At 42.3% G+C, this 19,947-nt stretch overlaps 1 protein-coding gene across 1 annotated transcript in view; it reads right to left on the reverse strand.

Annotated features, from left to right (window-relative positions):
- LOC147596729 (protein Hook homolog 3-like) overlaps window positions 1–19,947 on the reverse strand; it is a 141,983-nt gene that overhangs the window by 39,623 nt on the left and 82,413 nt on the right. Inside the window, exons 5-9 of the mRNA XM_086769625.1 lie at window positions 17,967–18,099; window positions 12,624–12,691; window positions 6,888–6,950; window positions 5,786–5,869; window positions 3,943–4,106 (exon numbers count right to left, since the gene is read on the reverse strand). Coding sequence (XP_086625751.1) covers window positions 3,943–4,106; window positions 5,786–5,869; window positions 6,888–6,950; window positions 12,624–12,691; window positions 17,967–18,099 — 512 coding nt within the window. The remainder of the gene's footprint in view (window positions 1–3,942; window positions 4,107–5,785; window positions 5,870–6,887; window positions 6,951–12,623; window positions 12,692–17,966; window positions 18,100–19,947) is intronic.

Genomic DNA, 19,947 nt, shown 5'->3' on the forward strand with positions numbered 1-19,947 from the left:
AATATTACAATGTGCCCAAAGGAGAGCACCAAAGATGGTGAAAGGACTAGAGAGCATGACTTATGAGGAGCGACTGAGGATACTAGCTTTGTTCAGCTTAGGGAAGAAGAGACTGAGGGCTGATCTCATTGCTATCTACGACATCCTTGTGAGGGGGAGTGGAGAGGGAGGTGCTGATCTCTTCTCTCTGGTGTCCAGTGATAGGACATGAAGGAATGGCTTAAAGCTGCATCAGGGGAAGTTCAGATTAGATATTAGGAAAAAGTCCTTCACTGAGACGGTGGTCAAGCACTGGAACAAGCTCCCCAGGAAAGTCATGGCCCCAAGCCTGTCAATGTTCAAAAGCATTTGAACATCACTTTTAGATATATGGTTTAACTTTTAGGTTGCCCTGTCTGGAGTCAAGAGTCAGACTCAATGATTCTTGTGGGTCCTTTCTAACTCAGGATATTCTATGATTCTCACCTTGAGCCATTATTACCTTTCTTCATGATCATCATCCTCTCTAGAAACACCAGAAATAAAGCCTTCTGAAGCACAGTGAAAAGGAAACATCAGTCCAATACACAACACCACATGTAATGGAGTTTTGCTCTCAAATGTCTTGCTTATTCAAAAGCATAGAAGCCAATCACTTTTCTGATGCTTCCAATTCAATTACAATGTTTCTACTTAGAAATATCACAAGGAAATGTGTATGTCAATTGTGCTGGAAAGAAAAAAATCTGAGACTTCTCTACAATAACATTGCAAGTTCTTGCAGAAGTTTTCACTCCCCCTCTCCCTTTTTTTTTCACTCCCCTCCTCCCTTTTGGGCACAGAAAATTTGAACATGAAAATTTCATGAGAAAATGAGCACCTCCTCCAACCTCAGCAGAGGTGCATCCTGATGAAGAACAAGTCGGGCAAAAAGGCCAGGAGGCCCGCATGGATGAGCAAGGAGCTCCTGGACCAACAGAAAGTAAAGACGGAAGCCTATAGAGGGTGGAAGCAGGGACAGGTAGCCTGGGAGGAATACAGAGAGGCTGTGCGAGTGGCCAGGGATCAGGTGAGGCAGGCTAAAGCCCTGACGGAATTGAATCTGGCCAGGGATGTCAAAAGCAACAAGAAAGGCTTCTATAGGTACGTCGGGGACAAAAGGAGGTCCAGGGAGAATGCAGGTCCCCTCCGGAAGGAAATGGGTGACCTGGTTACCCGGGACATAGAGAAGGCTGAGGTACTCAATGACTTTTTTTGCCTCATTCTTCACCAATAAGGGCTCTTGTCTCACCACCCAAGCTGTGGAAGGCACAATCAGGGACTGCGAGGATGAAGAACCACCCACTGTACTCGAAGAGCAGATTTGGGAACATCTGAGGAACCTGAAGGTGCACAAGTTCATGGGACCTGATGAGATCCATCCCCGGGTCCTGAGGGAACTGGCGGATGAAGTTGCCAAGTCCCTGGCCATTGTATTTGAGAAGTCGTGGCAGTCTGGTGAGGTCCCTGATGACTGGAAGAGAGGGAACATAACCCCCATTTTTAAAAAGGGGAACAAGGAGGACCCGGGCAACTACAGGCTGGTCAGCCTCACCTGTGTGCCTGGCAAGGTCATGGAGCAGATTCTCCTGGAAACCATGCTAAGGCACATGGAGAGCAAGGAGGTGGTTGGTGACAGCCAACATGGCTTCACTAAGGGCAGATCGTGCCAGACCAATTTTGTGGCCTTCTGTGATGGGGTGACAGCATCGGTGGACAAGGGACGAGCAACAGATATCATCTACCTGGACTTGTGCAAGGCATTTGACACTGTCCCACACAATGTTCTTCTCTCTAAACTGGAGAGACATGGCTTTGATGGACGGACCACTCAGTGGATAAGGAGTTGGCTGGATGGCCGCACTCAGAGAGTGGTGGTCAATGGCTCGATGTCCATGTGGAGACCGGTCACGAGTGGCGTCCCTCAGGGGTCCGTGTTGGGCCCGGCCCTGTTCAACATCTTTGTCGGCAACATGGACAGTGGGATAGAGTGCACCCTCAGCAAGTTCGCCGACGACACCAAGTTGTGTGGTGCTGTCAACACGCTGGAAGGGAGGGATGCCATCCAGAGGGACCTTGACAGGCTGGAGAGGTGGGCCTGTGCCAACCTCATGAAGTTCAACCAGGCCAAGTGCAAGGTCCTGCACCTGGGTCATGGCAATCCCAGCCACAAATACAGGCTGGGCGGGGAATGGATTGAGAGCAGCCCTGAGGAGAAGGACTTGGGAGTGCTGGTGGATGAGAAGCTTAACATGAGCAGGCAATGCGCCCTTGCGGCCCAGAAGACCAACCGCATCCTGGGCTGCATCAAGAGAAGCGTGGCCAGCAGGTCGAGGGAGGTGATTCTCCCCCTCTACTCTGCCCTGGTGAGACCCCACCTGGAGTACTGTGTCCAGTTCTGGAGCCCCCAGCACAAGAAGGACATGGACCAGTTGGAGAAGGTCCAGAGGAGGGTCACGAAGATGATAAAAGGGCTGGAGCACCTCTCTTATGAGGACAGGCTGAGAGAGTTGGGGCTGTTCAGCCTGGAGAAGAGGAGGCTCCAGGGAGACCTGATAGCGGTCTTCCAGTACCTCAAGGGGGCCTACAAGAAAGATGGGGATAGGCTGTTTAGTAGGGCCTGTTGCGATAGGACGAGAGGTAATGGTTTTAAAATAGAGGGGGGTAGATTTAGATTAGAAATTAGGAAAAAATTTTTTACGATGCGGGTTATAGAACACTGGAACAGGTTGCCCAGAAAGGTGGTGGAGGCCCCATCCCTGGAAACATTCAAGGCCAGTCTGGATGAGGCTCTGAGCAACCTGACCTAGTCAGGGATGTCCCTGCTCCTTGCAGGGGGGTTGGACTAGATGACCTTTGAAGGTCCCTTCCAACCCTAACCATTCTATGATTCTATGATTCTATAACGGGCCTATGGTTTAACTGATGTTCCATTGCTTAAGTGGTGCTTTGACGTTTCAACAATGTTGAGACAAACATTCGACACAGTCTCTCTTCCAACCCTAACCATTCTATGATTCTATGATTCTATATTATACCTCTTTCTGTCTAACTCCCTCTTTGTTCCTTCCCCCTGCACGTTCCTTCATCGATTTGTATAGTTCTATTGATTCCTTCACCCCTCCCAGTCCAGTGTCCAGGATCTCCCCTGGTTTACAGTCTTATCAATTGCAAAGTCCTGGTTGGTCTTCTTGGAAGTAGCACCCGTAGTTTCTTAATAGCCCATCAATTAGTATGACTAGTGTGCTTTGCTTCTTGTTGTTTTCTCCATGTTTGTTTAGTCAGGTCTGTGTCGCTGTATGTTTCATTTTTTGTCTTCTCCTTTTCTTATCATCTCAATTTAGGAGTTCCTCGATCAGATAACTTTGCCTGAATAAGCATTCTCACACTCTCACATACGCTTATTGTTTGGTGTGACTGATCAGGTTTGGTTCTCATCACTGCCTCTCTTATAATTTCTCGGTTAGGTTTGTGTCCCTATATATTCTTGTTTATGGTTTCATCCTTTTCTTATTTTCTCTTTTTTGCAATGAAAAGGTCCTTGACCAGATAACCTTAAAGGAGCAGACACTCTCCTTCCATATACCCTTACATTAAGGACTGTTTTTATCTTTCAGATAGCAAATAATTTATTTTCAAACTTAGAGACTGTCTGTAGTACACTCCATATCAAACTTTCAGCTAGGAATTGCTACAACTTTCAGGGGAGGGGAATGAGAGTGGATGCAGCATTTCAATATTTTCTTTTTAAAATCCACATTTTTCAAAGTCTGATCTTATAAACAGGTAGATCAAAACAGAAACTTCACTACTATGGTTATTATGCCACCCATTATAATAATTTAGCATAAATGTCAGTAGAACCAAAAGCACACAAGTCAAACTGGCTGCCAACTACAGTTTATCCACTTGTGGCTTTTTTACCTGAATGTCTCCTCTTGGAGGTGCTCTAATTGGGTCTGCAGTTGCAAGTGCCTACGACCTGCAGGGCTGTTGGGATCTTCTATAGAATCACATTGATTTAAACGTTCCATCAGAATCTGATTCTCAGCAAGTAAAATGTTCTTCTCCTCTTGAAGTGCTGCAACCTGTTGTAATAAAAGAACAGACTGAAATAATGGAGCTGTCAGCTATAAAGAACAATTTATTGGTGTACAGCAAAACATTAACACAACTCATAACTGGAAACATCAAAGTTCACAAAACTGTATTTCACAGGAACACATTGTAACTTTAATACTTTTTAATTTGATATGTGATTTAACCAATTGTCCTGGTTCTGGCTAGGATAGAGTTAATATTCACCTGAGCTGGGTGGAGAACTGAAGCTGGTAGCCCCTATGGCTGGGATAGTTAACTAATTAGCTAACAGCTGGGGTTAATTTACCCAAATTAGCCAAAGGGCTCTTCCATCCCATCTGACATCATGCTCAGTATATAAGTGAGGAGGGTGCTGAAGGGAGGCTCCCTGCTACTTGGAAGAGACTGGGTGTGGAGATCTGTTGTGAGCTATTGTACTGTGTTTGTGTTCCATCACTGTTTTGTTTTCTTCTGTCATTACTGTTAAATTTACTTTTTGTTCAATCTCAACCCGCATGTTTGGTTTTTTTTCTGGTTTTCTTTTGTTTGCCAAATCTCCTCCTATTCTCTCGGAGGGTGGGGGGAGTGAGAGAGAGACAGCGTAGTCTGGTCCCCATTGGGGCTGAACTACGACACCAATGTACTACAGCATTAGGGACAGGATTTACCATAAAGAAAACAGTGTTCTTATCTTTATTTCTCAGAAATATCAAAAGAAAAATATCTTAGTTATCGGAGAAGATTATGTCACTGTATTAAAGTCTGCCTACTTTTCAAGCACCATCACTCCATGCACACACCCTAGCACACCATAGTAAGGTTTATTAAGATATTTTCCAAAGGAAACAATGTTTATACAATCACACAGAATATTCAAGTCTCTCATGGCCATGCTTCTCCAAGAAATTTTTTAATCCAATGGCCAATTACAAATGGACTTGAAACAGGAACAGAGATCCCCAAGATGATTAAATTTCTTTCAGCTTTGTGAAAACAGGCAGTGAGGCAGAGAAACCAAAGTGATGTGACTCAAAGAATGTCTGAAGCATAAGCTCACATTATTAAACACTATACAATCAAAGTGCAGGTAGGAGGGGAAAAGAAAGAATATAAATATCCCAAGAGAAAGGAAAGTTTTGATCAGAACTTGCATCCAACACAACAAAATCAACCAACCATCAAACAGAAATCAGTAAGGCACAAGGCTTCATTAATTCCGATCATTACTGCTCGGCTGAAAGCCAAATTATATGCCAAAATAGGAATTGATTGAAATGGCTCTTCTGGGTTCCAGGTTTAGTCTGTTGGTGCCTTCCGGATCAGATATGTTCAGTTTACAGTAAAACTTACTTTATGCATAGGTGATAATCTACATTAACTTTGATTTGTTTGTAACTTAAATTATTATACCAGCAGAAGTCCTACTAGGATTTCTGTAACTCATGAGTTGAGCAGTGCAGCTCATTTTTTGCTTGAATGCAAAAAAGTTTGTCAGTACCAATCACGTTAATGCTAACATTATTGCATCATTACAAGTGGGCATGCACTTTTTGCTCTGCTAACATGGGTAAAGAAATATGACAATTGAGGATTTTTTTTTAAAAAAAAGGTAGATTTCCACAATAATCCCTTTCTTCAGCTGTCCAAGAATTAACATACTTTTTTCTTGATTTGAAGTTGACCTTACCTGCATATCTAACTCATGACATCTCTGGGCAATTTCTTCTTTTGTTGTTAGGGCTTCATTTAATTCTTCTGTGGTTTTCTTCAGCTATCATAAACAACAATCATTTTTAGTTTTGTAATTATATATATCTATAAATGATATAGTAAAATTATGAATTATATGATTGTAAAGTCTTTTTTTTACATTTATGTAATATAGAAGTTTGGGGAAAAAAGAAAAGCAAATCTGTTTCTACAATGAAACAACATAGCGACTGTAATAATTGTTTAATTTGTCTAACAAGGGTAAATATAGCTGATGGTGATATTTGGTCTTGAAACAAAACACTGAAGTTATCACATTTATTCTGTAAACTGAGGCCTTCCCAAAACCAAACAGCTTAGCTCTGAAGAATCTATTGCCTCTGTACATTGAAAAAAAAGCATCAATATCACTTTTCTTTATGGATGCAAAGAATACATGATTTCAGTTTTTAATCTACCTTTTCACTTTACACAAAAGAGTGAGAGGTAGAATACAAGGAATAAATAGTTACGGTAAAACCTGTCTAGTCACTGGGAACTGCTCTTACTGTACAATAGGGGAAACAACCAACATTGTGATGGAGAAACCTACCCATCTGAAAAAAGACATTGAATCTTATAAGCAATGTGGAAACATTCAGTTACATCTCTTTAAGACACTATATAATAATAAAGACTTATATCTTCCAAGTTTCTGTATGAGTGTAGTCAGGGAAATAAAGAACTATCTACAAGAAAAAAGGTCTGATAACATATGCACATAGTTAATGCAAATGTATATATTTTATTATGCATAATAAATTTTAGATGGGCCTTCTACTTTTCACACACAGGATCATAATCTTTCATTTTTTAAGTTTACAAGGGACAGTTGACATAAAAATTAATTAAATCTACCAGAATTTATGTACTTCTACACAGATAACTGTAAAAAAGTCAACTTTTATTTTGTATCCATTATTCAAATTTTCCACAAAACTCTCCCACAATAGAAAAGGTAGACTGCTTAACAATGAACCATAATGATTAGGCACTGATTTCTTTTGACTAAAGGAAAAGAAACATCTCATCTTAGATACCTGACGTTCAAGGTCGATGTAAGCATCATTTCCAAAAGAGACTGGAGACTCTTTACTCATCAACTGCGATTAGATTGCATTGGATTAGAAAAATCATAAAATTTATTTGCATATTAAAAGTAAGTTTCAATGAAAAATTAGGTTCATATTAACCTTTAGGAAAGCTCTTTTTTACTTCATTTTTATATGAGATATATTTAAAAAGAATTACAGAAAGACATATTCAGGATTTATGATATGTAAAGTATGAAAAACATTACCTTACATAGTCATTCTCTTCTGAAAAAGCACATTCATTATCTATTGTGATAGCTACACTATCCTTTGCAAAGCACTGTATTGAAGCAGCATTAGACTGGTGGCAGCTATTATATGGCAGGCAAGATGGGTCTCAAATTGTTCTCTGGCAGTTGTTTTCATCTTTTCCCATTTTGAGAGCCCACATTCTTATTTTTGGGTTTGAAACATCTATATCTCAAATAATTATAAAGAAATGAAAGAGGACCAAGTTTACTGCTCCCAATTTGTCTGGAATTTATAGATTAAAAATTTATACTCGAGAATGAGTATTTTTGAAACAAGCATTACAATTCTTGTAATCTAACTAATCTATCTGACTAGAAGAATGATTTGTAATGGTTTTAGTGAGGAAAAAATGATTGTCAAGTCATTACTTTCTTAGGAAGCCCCAGATTGACTAACGCTTATTGGGGGAAAAAAGTTTTATTTCAGGAACCTCAACCACTGCTCAACTACAATAGATAAATGGCTAGAAATATATTTAAATGTTACAAATATCTTAAGACCAAAGAACCCCCTACTCCCAGTAAACAAACTGTCAGGGCAGGGTCAAAACAAGACACAAAGACATAAGATTTGAAGGTTCTAGTAAGCAATAGCTCAAAGAAGCTGAGCTCTGACTGCTAGTCAGTTTTATTAGCTCCCCTGATAACACACCAAAAGCAGCTGTAGACACAATATTTACAAAACATTGACTCCTTGCAATGGATAGCCAAGTAACCCTGACACCAATTAAGGTGAAGTTAAGGTTGAAAGTAGTACCATAAGAAATTTTAAATATATATATTACAGATATGTTGCAAATAACTCAAAAAGAAATGTTTCACTCCCTGAAGAAAAACCCCACGAAACAAAAGTCAAATAGTAAAATATCCCAAAACTTAGACAGGAAATCTGGCACTTGCTTGTTCCTGACAGCACTGACTTAAAGAGATAGAAAAAATAAGTTGATCTAGCAGGAAGTTTGGGGATTTTTTTTAAATCCTAATTTTAAGAACTCTCGATCTGCAATTTTAGTCCTTGAAATGATTCCATAGTCTTTCAATAGGATCCAAGACTGTTAGAATGCAGCATGAGTCAAAGAGATAACAGGTAGCAGAGCCCTCAGGCTCAACTGACATCTCTTTAGTGACATCTTTTAGAGATGTAAGTGTTGTAGTTCAGCCCCAAGGGGGACCAGACTACGCAGTCTCTCTCTCACTCCCCCACCCTCTGAGGGAACAGGGAGAGATAATAGAAGAAAAAGGCTCGAGGTTTGAGATAAGGACAGGGAGAGATCCTTTAAGTTACCATTCCAGGCAAACCAGACTCGACTTGGGGAAAACTATTTGTTTATTATTGTTAATAAAACCAAAGCAGGATAATGATAATGAGAAAGAGAACAAGATAATTTCCCCCCACCCCTCCCTCTTTCCGGGCTTAACTTCATCTTCAATTATCTCTACCTCCTTCCTTCCCGAGCGGCGCAGGGGGGAATAGGGAATGGGGGTTATGGTCAGTTCATCACACGTCGCTTTACACTGCCCCTTCCTCCTTGGGGGAAGAACTCACATTCCTCCCCTGCTCCTGCGTGGGGTCCCACCCACGGGCTGCAGTCCTTTGTGAACCTGCTCTGGTGTGGATCGTTCTTCCACGGGGTGCAGTCCCTCCAGAACGGCTATTCCAGTGGGCCCTCCACGGGCTGCAGCCTCCTTCAGGCATCCACCTGCCCAGGCGTGGGGTCCTCCACAGGCTGCAGGTGGATCTCTGCTCCTCCGTGGACCTCCATGGGCTGCAGGGGGACAGCCTGCTCCACCATGGGCTGTACCATGGGCTGCAGGGGAATTCTGGCCAGGATCAGCATTACTGCTCCCTCTCCTTCTTCACTGACCTTGGCATCTGCAGCCGTTCCTCTCACAAGAAATTCTTCACAATGGGCTCAGGCAGACACCTCTCAGGATTTCTTCATATCTCATCTCCTCTCCACTTCTTGCAGCTGGGCTGAGCCGAGTTGGACCCAGTCAGCCGCCTGGTGGGAGGCCAGAGGGTGAGGGCTGCAAGGCCCACAAGGCTCGCTCCTCCCCCTCTCTGCCTCCCACTTCTGCTTCTTCACATCTTCTTTATCTTTTTTTTTTTCTTTTTAATTTTCCCCTTCTTAAATACCAATTGGCTCGGCCCTGGCCAGCAGTGGGTCCACCCTAGGCCCAACCAAGTCCACTGGGCAAAGAGGAAACAACTTCTAGCAGCTTCTTACAGAAGCTGCCACTATAGCCCCCCTCACTAAATAAAACCAACAGAAACAGAAATAGTGAAATTGCTCTAGTGTTCAACATGGAATTCATCATTTCTTGCTCACATTCAGAAGCAATTTGATTACCAGTGAAGGCCTAGGAAGGAAAGGCATATTTTCAAAGACTTAAGAACTGTTATTTATTTCTGGACACTTACTTACCACACTTCCTTGTCAGAAAGTACATGAAGCTATTCCTTTCAACTATTCCCCTGTATTAAACCTCCATCATGAAGCCTGACTGAGCACATGAGAAGTTACTCATGGCAACAGAGTGGTCACTAACATTATTCTGTAGTTTTCTTCTTTTATGCTTCCATCTGCATTGTTAGTGTAATTCCTCAGTTAAAGATGAAGAAAACCTGTACTGCATACAGCAACTCTCCGGGCTAACAACTGCTAAGTACAGCAGAAAAATGACCTTTCCCATCACCATAGTCTTAAAAATAAATCAAGTCTCCTATTACTAACGTTAAAATAACATTTTTACAAAATACATTGCAGTGCATTTATTAACATGCTACAAAGTATTATCAGGAATACCTTAACTAGTCTATTAATCTTGCTAATAACTGACAAAATATTTTGCTGCATGATTATTTATTTTAATTTTCCAGTTACAACATTTAGTTGTTCGGATATTTTTTTCAAATTTTTAGATAGAAATTTTTAAAAGCTTTTGATACTGTCTCTCACAGTACCCTTCTGGACAAGATGTCCAGCATACAGCTAGACAAGTCCATAATATGATTAGTGAACTGGCTGGCAGGTCAGAATCAGAGTTCTAGTAAATGGGGTTACATGAGTTGGTAGCCAGTCACCAGTGGGGTTCCCCAGGGCTCAGTTCTAGGGTCAGTGCTCCTTAATGTTTTTATAAGTGATCTGGGTGCAGGAGTCGAATGTACATTAAGTTTGCTGATGATACTAAATTTGGAGGAGCTGTTGACTCCCTCGAAGGCGGAGAGGCCTTACAGAGAGATCTGGATAGACTGGAGAGCTGGTCAATCACCAACCATATGAAATTTAACAAGAGCAAGTGCAGGATTCTGCACCTGAGACAGGGTAATCCTGGTTATTCATACAAATTGGGGGACAAGAAGTTGGAGAGCAGCCCCATGGAAAGAGATATTGGTGTTTGGGTTGATGGCAAGTCAAATATGAGTCAACAGTGTGCCCTGGCAGCCAAAAGGGCCAACTGTGTCCTGGGGTGCATCAAGCACAGCATAGCTAGCCAGTTGAGAGAGGCGATTGTCCCACTCTACATTGCACTGGTGTGGCCCCACCTCGAGTACTGAGTGCAGTTTTGGGCACCTCAATACAAGAAGGACATCAAACTATTAGAGTGTGTCCAGAGGAGGGCGACCAAGATGGTGAAAGATCTCGAGGGTAAGACTTATAAAGAGCAATTGAGGTCACTTGGCTTGTTCAGCTTGGAGAAGAGAAGGCTAAGGGGTGACCTTATTGCAGTCTACAACTTCCTCAAGGAGGGCAGCGGAGGGGGAGGTGCTGATCTCTCTCTGGTGACCAGCGACAGGACACGAGGAAATGGAATGAAGCTGCCTCAGGGGAAGTTCAGATTGGATGTTAGGAAAAAGGTTCTTCACTGAGAGGGTGATCAATCGCTGGAACAGGCTCCCCAGGGAAGTGGTCACAGCACCAAGCCTGTCAGAGTTCAAGGATCATCTAGATGACACTCTTAGTCATATGGTTTATTTTGAAGTAGTCCTGTGAGGAGCAGGGAGTTAGACTCAATGATCCTTATGGGTCCCTTCCAACTCGAGATATTCTATGATTTTATGAAAAAATTCTACAGTTTTTGGTTGCTTATATAAAAGCAGTATAATATACACTTCAGGAGCTACATAGTAGGAAAGGCAAAGGAAGGAGACCCCATTATCAAAACATTCTTTAAGTCAATGTATTGGGTTTACATGGCAAGGTTTTGGTAGTGGAGAGGCCTGTAGAGGTGGCTTCTGTGAGAAGACACCAGAAGCTGTCCCCATGTTGGACAGAGCCAGTTCCAGACAGCTCCAAGACAGACCCACCACTGGCCAAAGCTGAGCCAATTAGAGATGATGGTGGCACCTCTGTGATAACACATTTAAGAAAGGGTAAAAAATGATGCGCAACAGCAGCTGAGGGAGAGGAGTGAGAACGTGAGAAAAACAACTATGCAGTCACCAAGGTAAATGAAGGAGGGGGAGGAGGTGCTCCAGGCACCAAAGCAGAGATTCCCATGGAATTCCATGGATCTCTGCAGCCCATGGAGGTCCACAGTGGAGTAGATATCCACACTGCAGCCTGTGGAGAATCTCACACCAGAGCAGATGGATGTGCCCTGAAGGAAGCTGTGACCCTGTGGAGAGGAGCCCACGTCAGAGCAGGCTCCTGGCAGGACCTGTGACCCCACAGGGGACCCATGCTGTAGCAGTCCATTCCTGAAGGACTGCACCCTGTAGAATGGACAGGAGCTCTTGAAGGAGCTCTGGAGGAGCTCTTGAAGAACTGCATCCTGTGAGAAGGACCCATGTTGGAGCAGTTCATGAAGGACTGTATCCCATGGGAGGGACCCCATGCTGGAGCAGGGGAAGAGTGTGAGGAGGAAGGAGCAGCAGAGATAAAGCATTATGACCTGACTGTAACCCCCCCCGTTCCCCATCCCCCTGTGCCACTCAGGGAGGGAGGAGGTAGAGAAGTTGGGAGTGAAGTTGAGCCTTGGAAGAAGGGAGAGGTGAGGGGAAGGTATTTTCAGATTTGTTCTTATTTCTTACTATCCTACTCTCTTTTTAATTGGCAATAAATTAAATTCCTTTCCCCAAGTTGTGTCTGTTTTGCCCGTGATGGTAATTGGTAAGTGATCTCCCTGTCCTTATCTTGATTGATGAGCTTTTCCATTGTATTTTCTCCCCCATCCTATTGAGGAAGGGGAGTGATAGAGCAGCTTGGTGGGCACCTGGAGGCTAGTCAAGGTCAACCCACGACAGTTGAGAATATTTAAACTTCTAGAGAAGTGGAGCATGCAACCAAAGTTCTTTGACATGAAGAAGCCTTGCTTGATTTGTTTTTCTAAGTCAAAAGAGGAAAATGTTTCTTCTAAAATTGCAAAATTATGTCCCTTTTTCATCACAGTGGCTTAATTTCTACACACTATGTACACTCTTACATACCTCCTGAATGGCTGTCATGACAACATGTTGAACTGATTCTTCCATCATCATTATGGTCTGTATGTACTCTGAAAATAAGAGCATTCAAGTGCATTACTATTTAAGCCTGAGAAAGTCACACAGAACATGAGATCGGTATTTCTATCTTCCCTATAAGCTGAGGAGGTGCTACAGATGAGACCGAAATTTGTAATTACCTTTCAAGTTTCAGGCCAGCAAACTCAAGAACACATTTGTTGTGATTTAGCCCTAGTCACCACACAGTTTCTCACTCACTCTCCCCCTCCCCAGCAGGATGGGGGAGAGAACTGGGAAGAAAGGAAAACTCGTGGGCTGAGATGAAGACAGTTGACTAGAATAGCAAAGGAAAATGACAAGTAAAAAAATATAAGGATACTAAAATATACAAAATGAACAATGCACGATTTCTCACCACCCGATGTCCCAATGACCAACACAGCCTGTCCTGAGCAGAAATGTAAACGAAACCCAGCAGCAAGCAAAGGAACGAAAATGAGCCAGCAAGGTAGCAAGAGCGACGCCAGTGACCGAGAGAGAGAGATGAGAAGATGGATGCTTGTCCTCCATGGGCAACCCCCACTTATTTACTGAGCATGACGTTTATGGCATGGAACACTCTCTTTGGCCAGTTTGGGTCAATTATTCTGGCTGTATCCCTCTCAGCTTCCTGCATCTGCACATTAGCAAAACCTGGGAAGCTGGACAGCGTCCTTGGTCTCTTTAGTAACATCTCATAACATCAGTCTATTTTCAACATTCTTCACATCCGAAATCCCATACTAAATCCAAAGCACAGCAGCTACTGAGAGGAAAATTAGCTCCATCCCATTCAAAATCAGGACAACATTATAGGAAAAAAAGTATATTCAGACATAAATCAAGGCTCACTGGTACACTGCAACATGTTTGGGGTTTTTTGCCTATGATGGCCATTTTTTTCTTCCCCATTACCTCCCAAAAGGACTGTCTACTCTCCAAGTGCTTTTCTCCCTCTGTTTTTGAATTATTCAGGCAATAGAAGAACAGGATCCAAGGATGATTTGTCTTTTTTCATGACTGACTCCTTGTCCTGCCTTTCTACAGCATCCCTCATTTCACAGCGTTTCCATGTGAGGTCTTGAGAAAGCACAGAACTAAGAATACAATAAATCCTCTCCACATTTTCTCTTCCTTTTCTATATATAGATGTGACCTGTATTGGAAGCATGCTGTAAGAGGATTGAGTGGTTAGAATGTCAAATTCTGATGTTTACACTGAGTTAGTTTGTAACTTGTCCAATACCGTATACATCCCATCATGTCTTTTTTTTTTCCAAATGCCATGCATATCATTGTTATGATTTGTCTAAGAGGAAGCCACCTCAAAGTAATTTAGAAGAGGCATGATAGTAAATAATCAAACTACATATAACTAAACTGTTTAGATGTCTGTATCTCATATATTTTTAATGTTTAGACTAACAAAATATGTAAAGTTCAGGGAAAGATACATTCCTCACTAATAAATGCCAAGCAGCTACCAAAATAAAGAATGAGGAAATTTACACTTCTGTGATCAACCAACATACTCTCACAGTGGAAAAGGGATCAGAGGAATCACAGAATCATTTAGGTTGGAAAAGACTTTTAAGATCATCGAGTCCAACTATAAACCTAACACTGCAAGAATGCTGAGCTCAGGGAAGAGTGTAAGGAATGATCACCAATTATTGTAAAGAAAGCTGAACTTAATACAAGGGGGAACTGGAGGGTAGCCTTTGCTTTAGCTATATATCAGTGGGTCATCAGGTTGTATAAACAGCCTTCCCTGAGATAATTAGTAGAGAGTAATGGCTTCTTCCAGGCAATTGGGGACACCTAGTCTTGTGATGGTGAGAATAGAGAGATCGGTAATGGGAATCATATTTGTATTGTGATTCAACTATATTTTGCAATTGTTATATTATGTTTGTGTTGTGATTTCAGTATATTGCTGTATCACTCTGCTAAATCAGAATCACAGAATCACAGAGTGGTTTGGGTTGAAAGGGACCTTTAAAGGTCATCCAGTCCAACCCCCCTGCAAGGAGCAGGGACATCACCAACCAGATCAGGTTGCACTGAGTCCCGTCCAACCTGGCCTTGAATGTTTCCAGGGATGGGGCATCCACCACCTCTCTGGGCAACCTGGGCCAGTGTTCCACCACCCTCAGTGTAAAAATTTTTTTCCTTATGTCTACTCTGAATATACCTCCCTCTATTTTGAAACCATTACCCCTAGTCCTGTCACAACAAGCCCTGCTGGAGAGTTTCTTCCAATCTTTCCTGTAGGCCCCCTTGAGGTACTGGAAGACCACTATAAGGTCTCCCTGGAGCTTCCTCTTCTCCAGGCTGAACAACCCCAACTCTCTCAGCCTGTCCTCATAGGAGAGGTGCTCCAGCCCTCTGATCATCTTTGTGGCCCTCCTCTGGACCCTCTCCAACTGGTCCATGTCCTTCAGATGTTGGGGGCTCCAGAGCTGGACACAGTGCTCCAGGTGGGGTCTCACCAGAGCAGAGTAGAGAGGGAGAATCACCTCCCTCGACCTGCTGGCCATGCTCCTCTTGATGTATCCCTTGATGATGCTGGAGGGGAGGGATGCCATCCAGAGGGACCTTGACAGGCTGGAGAGGTGGGCCTGTGCAAACCGCATGAAGTTCAACCAGGCCAAGGGCAAGGTCCTGCATGTGGGTCGTGGCAATCTCAGGCACAAATACAGGCTGGGGGGAGAATGGGTTGAGAGCAGCCCTGAGGAGAAGCACTTAGGAGTGCTGGTAGATGAGAAGCTCAACATGAGCCAGCAATGTGCCCTTGCAGCCCAGAAAGCCAACCACATCCTGGGAGGACTCGTTGATTGCCTTGAGGGTAGAGAGGGCTTACAGAGAGATCTTGATAGATTAGACTGTTGGGCAATCACCAACCATATGAAACTATAACAAGGACAAATGCCGAGTTCTGCACCTAGGACAGTGTAATCCTGGATGTATATATAGATTGGAGAACAAGAGGCTGGAGTGCAGTCCTGCAGGAAGGGATCTGGGGGCTTTGGTTGATGGCAAGCTCAATATGAGTCAACAGTGTGCCTTGGCAGTCAAAAGGGCCAATCGTATCTTGGGGTGTATTAAGTACAGTATAGCTAACCGAACGAAAGAAGTGATTGTCCCACTATACTCAGCATTGGTGTGGCGTCACCATGAATACTATGTGCAGTTTTGGACTCCACAATATAAGAAAGATATAAAAATAGAATCATAGAATGGTTAGGGTTGGAAGGGACCTGGGGAGGAACAACACCAGGCACCAGTACATGCTGGGGGCCACCCAGATGAAAAGCATCTTGGCAGAAAAGGACCTGGGGCTCCTGGTGGACACCAGGTTGAACATGAGCCAGCAATGGGCCTGTATTGGGTCTGACTGGGATAGAGTTAACTTTCCCCATAGCAGCCCTCATAGTGCTGTGCTTTGCACTTGTAGCTAGAACCGTGTCAATAATACACCAATGTTTTGGCTGCTGCTGAGCAGTGCTCCCACAGCATCAAGGCTGTCTCTCCAAACTTCCCCCACAAAGGCCAGTAGGCTGGGAGTGGGCAAGAGGTTGGGAGGGGACATAGACGGGACAGATGAGCCAAACTGACCAAAGGGATATTCCATGCCATATGACCTCATGTTCAGCAATAAAAGCTAAGGGAAAGGAGGAGGAGTGGGCATTCGTTATTAAGGCATTGGTCTTCCGAAGCAACCACTATGTGTACTGAGGCCCTACTTCCCAGGAAGTAGGTGGACACTGCCTGCTGATGGGAAGTAGAGAATAAATTTGTTTTGTTTTGTTTTGTTTTCCTTTGCTTCCCTGCATGGTCTTTGCTTTTCTTACTAGACTGCCTTTATCTTGACGCACAAGTTTTTCACCTAATTTTCTCCACCATGTCCTACTGAGGAGGGGAGTGATAGAATGGTTTGGTGGGCACCTGTCGGCAGCAAAAAGGGTAAATTGTATCCTTGGATGCATTAGGAGTGTTGCTAGCAGGTCGAGGGAGGTGATCCTTCCTCTTTATTCTGCACTGGTGAGGCCACGCCTGGAGTCCTGTGTCCAGTTCCAGTCTCCTCAGTACACAAGAGATATGGAGCTACTGGAGGGTGCAAAGGGGATGAAGCCAAGCTCTTTTCAGTGGTGCCCAGTGACAGGACAAGAGGCAATGGGCACAGACTGAAGCACAGGAGGTTCCCTCTGAACATCAAGAAACACTTTTTTTTACTGTGAGGGCGACTGAGCACTGGAACAGGTTGTCCAGTGGGGTTGTGCAATCTCCATACTTGGAGATGTTCAAAAGTCGTCTGGACGTGATCCTGGGTAACTGGCTCTAGGTGGTCCTGCTTGAGCAGGGGCATTGGACCAGATGACCTCCAGAGGTCCCTTCCAACCTCAACCATTCTATGATTCTGTGATTTTCAGTGTTATGAATAACTGTTTGGGTTTTTACCTTAATCTGAATTGACTTAAACATTATTTAATGGAACTAGATAATAATAAGACATCACACACCCAAGGATGCAACAAGGGCCCTGGAACACCTTAAGAAATGCTTTTAATTGTCCAGCAAATCCTCTGCTACATATGGAGAGAAAGAGAATGGTTCCTCATTATACTTGTGTAGGTCACATAAAGAACCAGCACCATACAGGTCAGCAGAGATAGAAGTGTTTTCCAGTAACTGCTGGGGTGGGATTCAGTAGCTTAAATATAGGCCTCTAGTGACACTTCAGATGTCCTTAGGATATCCTGCCTGGCCTCCAGCTACAGGTGCAGAAGGGCACAATCTCCCATACTAGCTCCCAGTGCTAACCCTATGCAGAAGTCCTAGTGTCTCAGTTGCCAGTAGATGGCACCTGGTGACAACTAAGGTTCTCTGACATGCAGTAAGATATTTGGGATGCATCCTTCACTGTGACCCTTGGGTCCAGGAATGTATAAATCACATTAGTTGATTCTTCACTTCACAGAGCTACCTCACACATGAATAGTTAAGGGTTGGGGACAGGACTTTTCACTTGTCAAGTCTCTTTTCAGCTCATGGAACCCAAACTGAAAATATACATGTTGAAAGCAAAAATCAATTACACATTTCCAGTCTGCAAACTTAGTAAAGCTCATAATATAACAGCACTTATTGTCTGTAAAATAAAGTATGTTATGATTTAGTAAATTTGTCTCATAGCAATCTATCATTTTCCCTCAGTTATTTAAAAAGCAAGTTAGATTTTCATTAACTGCCCTGGAAGCAAAATATAATTTCAAAATTTAATACCTTGCTTCTGTTCACAATTCACAGCACATCCCAAAATAAGCTGAAGCATTCTGCCAAGTTCTGCAGCATCAGAATGCTCTCCAATCAGGTTAACATCAGGAAGAGTGAAGTCGTTAATCTGTTGCCCTAGAATCTGCATACATATATATATATACACACACACATTACAAAATACAAATATGATTCAGAGGCAATAGGAAGCACTTACTCTAGTTTGACATAGTTTTCAAATCCATCTTTAAAACAAACTAAAAAAATTGCACCATCTCATATACATATTTCAAAATATGAAACCATCCATATAATTTGACACAACTGACATTTTGGAAAGTTGTCTCAACTAATAAAGTATTAGTTTCAAACTTATCAAGAACAAGATTGAGGGCAGGGGAGAAGGCAGGGGGTGCAACGGGAGAAGCAAGCGAGAGCGGGGAATAAGGTGCGAATTTAGAGGAGGCAAAGCTAGAGGAGGGGAAATGAGTGAAGAGGAGAGGAAGCAAGAGGTGGAGAGAAGGGGAGGGAAGAGATAGTGAAAGTGGAGGCAGAAGGATGTGCATGAGCAAGAGAGCACATGAGAGTACAAGAAAGAATGAGCAAAAGCATCAGCCAGATAACATTAGTGCAAGCAAGTTCAAGAAAGCCCATGAACGAGAAAGCAAACAAGAATATAAGTTGTTTCTAAGAAAAAGAAGAAAAATATGAGAATTACAGGAAAACACTTTGCAATTAGGAAGAATTTACATTAATGTTCATCTGTAGAAGTAATTAAACATTTCTGCTAGACAGTTCTGCAAGCTTTCAGGGAGTTCAAAATATGAATATATAGTGTGCAATGAAACAGAAGTCTGAAACTTTAATTGTAAACAAAAATAAACTGTCAGTTCTAAAGAATGTTTAGCAGAGAAACAATGACTACAGAAGGTATCACTAATTTATTTTCTGAATGCTGTTTTTGCTTAATACGCAGAGCAGGTCAAGGTATTCATATGAAAATTGTTGAATAGACATAGAAATCAAGTTGTTGAAGAGTTTCCAGGATTGGGCTTTGGAGGAATCATGAGATGGTTGGGTTTTTTTTTGTTTGTTTGGATTTTTTGGTTTGTTTTTTTTTTTAAGGACTTGCTCAGAGAATGAACACAGACACTACTAAAAATCTGACTATTTTAAAGATTTCAAGTCCACTTTTCTTTTAAAACAACTCTTTTTGGTCACTTATAAGAAAATAAGAATTCTGTGGAAGCACCAAGTACAACAAAATGTTACTATTACATAAAATGAAACAATGAAAACAAACATAGCATTTTTTGAATGGTCTAAGTTTGATTCACATTTACATTTCAACTTATATTGCCTGTATTTTTAATGCAATGCTGGTTTTTCTATTAATGATAATACAGTTGCTTTGTAAAAGATTTTGGGAGAAGCTGAAGAGGTATATTCGCTTATACCATAAAGAAATGGGGAAAACAAAGAAGAAAATTTAGGATTATGAATTAAATGTAACAGACAATTTTAATACTGCAACAAAACTCAATGAGATATACAACAAAAGGAAGGTTAGGCTCCAGAATAAATGTCTTCTGATGAAAGCAGACACCTTTCCTTTATTTGAGGAAAATAAATAGTAGAACATTTTACAAAAAGAATGAAAGTTTGGATTCCAAAGCAGTAAGATTCCAGGGGCCTCCTTTAGCTTGTTGTTCTTCCATATTATAATAGACAAGACAATCAGTGTAAGACAGCTACTGAGAGACTGTTCTCTTGAAAGCAAGAAATTATGATGTTTCTCTAAAATGAAATAAATTGTTATTAAAACTTTTCAAAGGTTTTCAGCTGCACTAGGTAAAATTCAAGCATTTTTCTCACCTATATTGTGTAAAAGGGCTTTGTCAGAGGCAGAGAGGAAGACCCTAGTAACAAAAGTATAAATAGGGCTAGCAGCAGAATCAAGAATTAAGTTATGTATGTCAGGGAAGGATTA

Source organism: Chlamydotis macqueenii, chromosome W (assembly GCF_036417535.1).
Source record: "Chlamydotis macqueenii isolate bChlMac1 chromosome W, bChlMac1.mat, whole genome shotgun sequence".
Lineage (NCBI taxonomy): Eukaryota > Metazoa > Chordata > Aves > Otidiformes > Otididae > Chlamydotis > Chlamydotis macqueenii.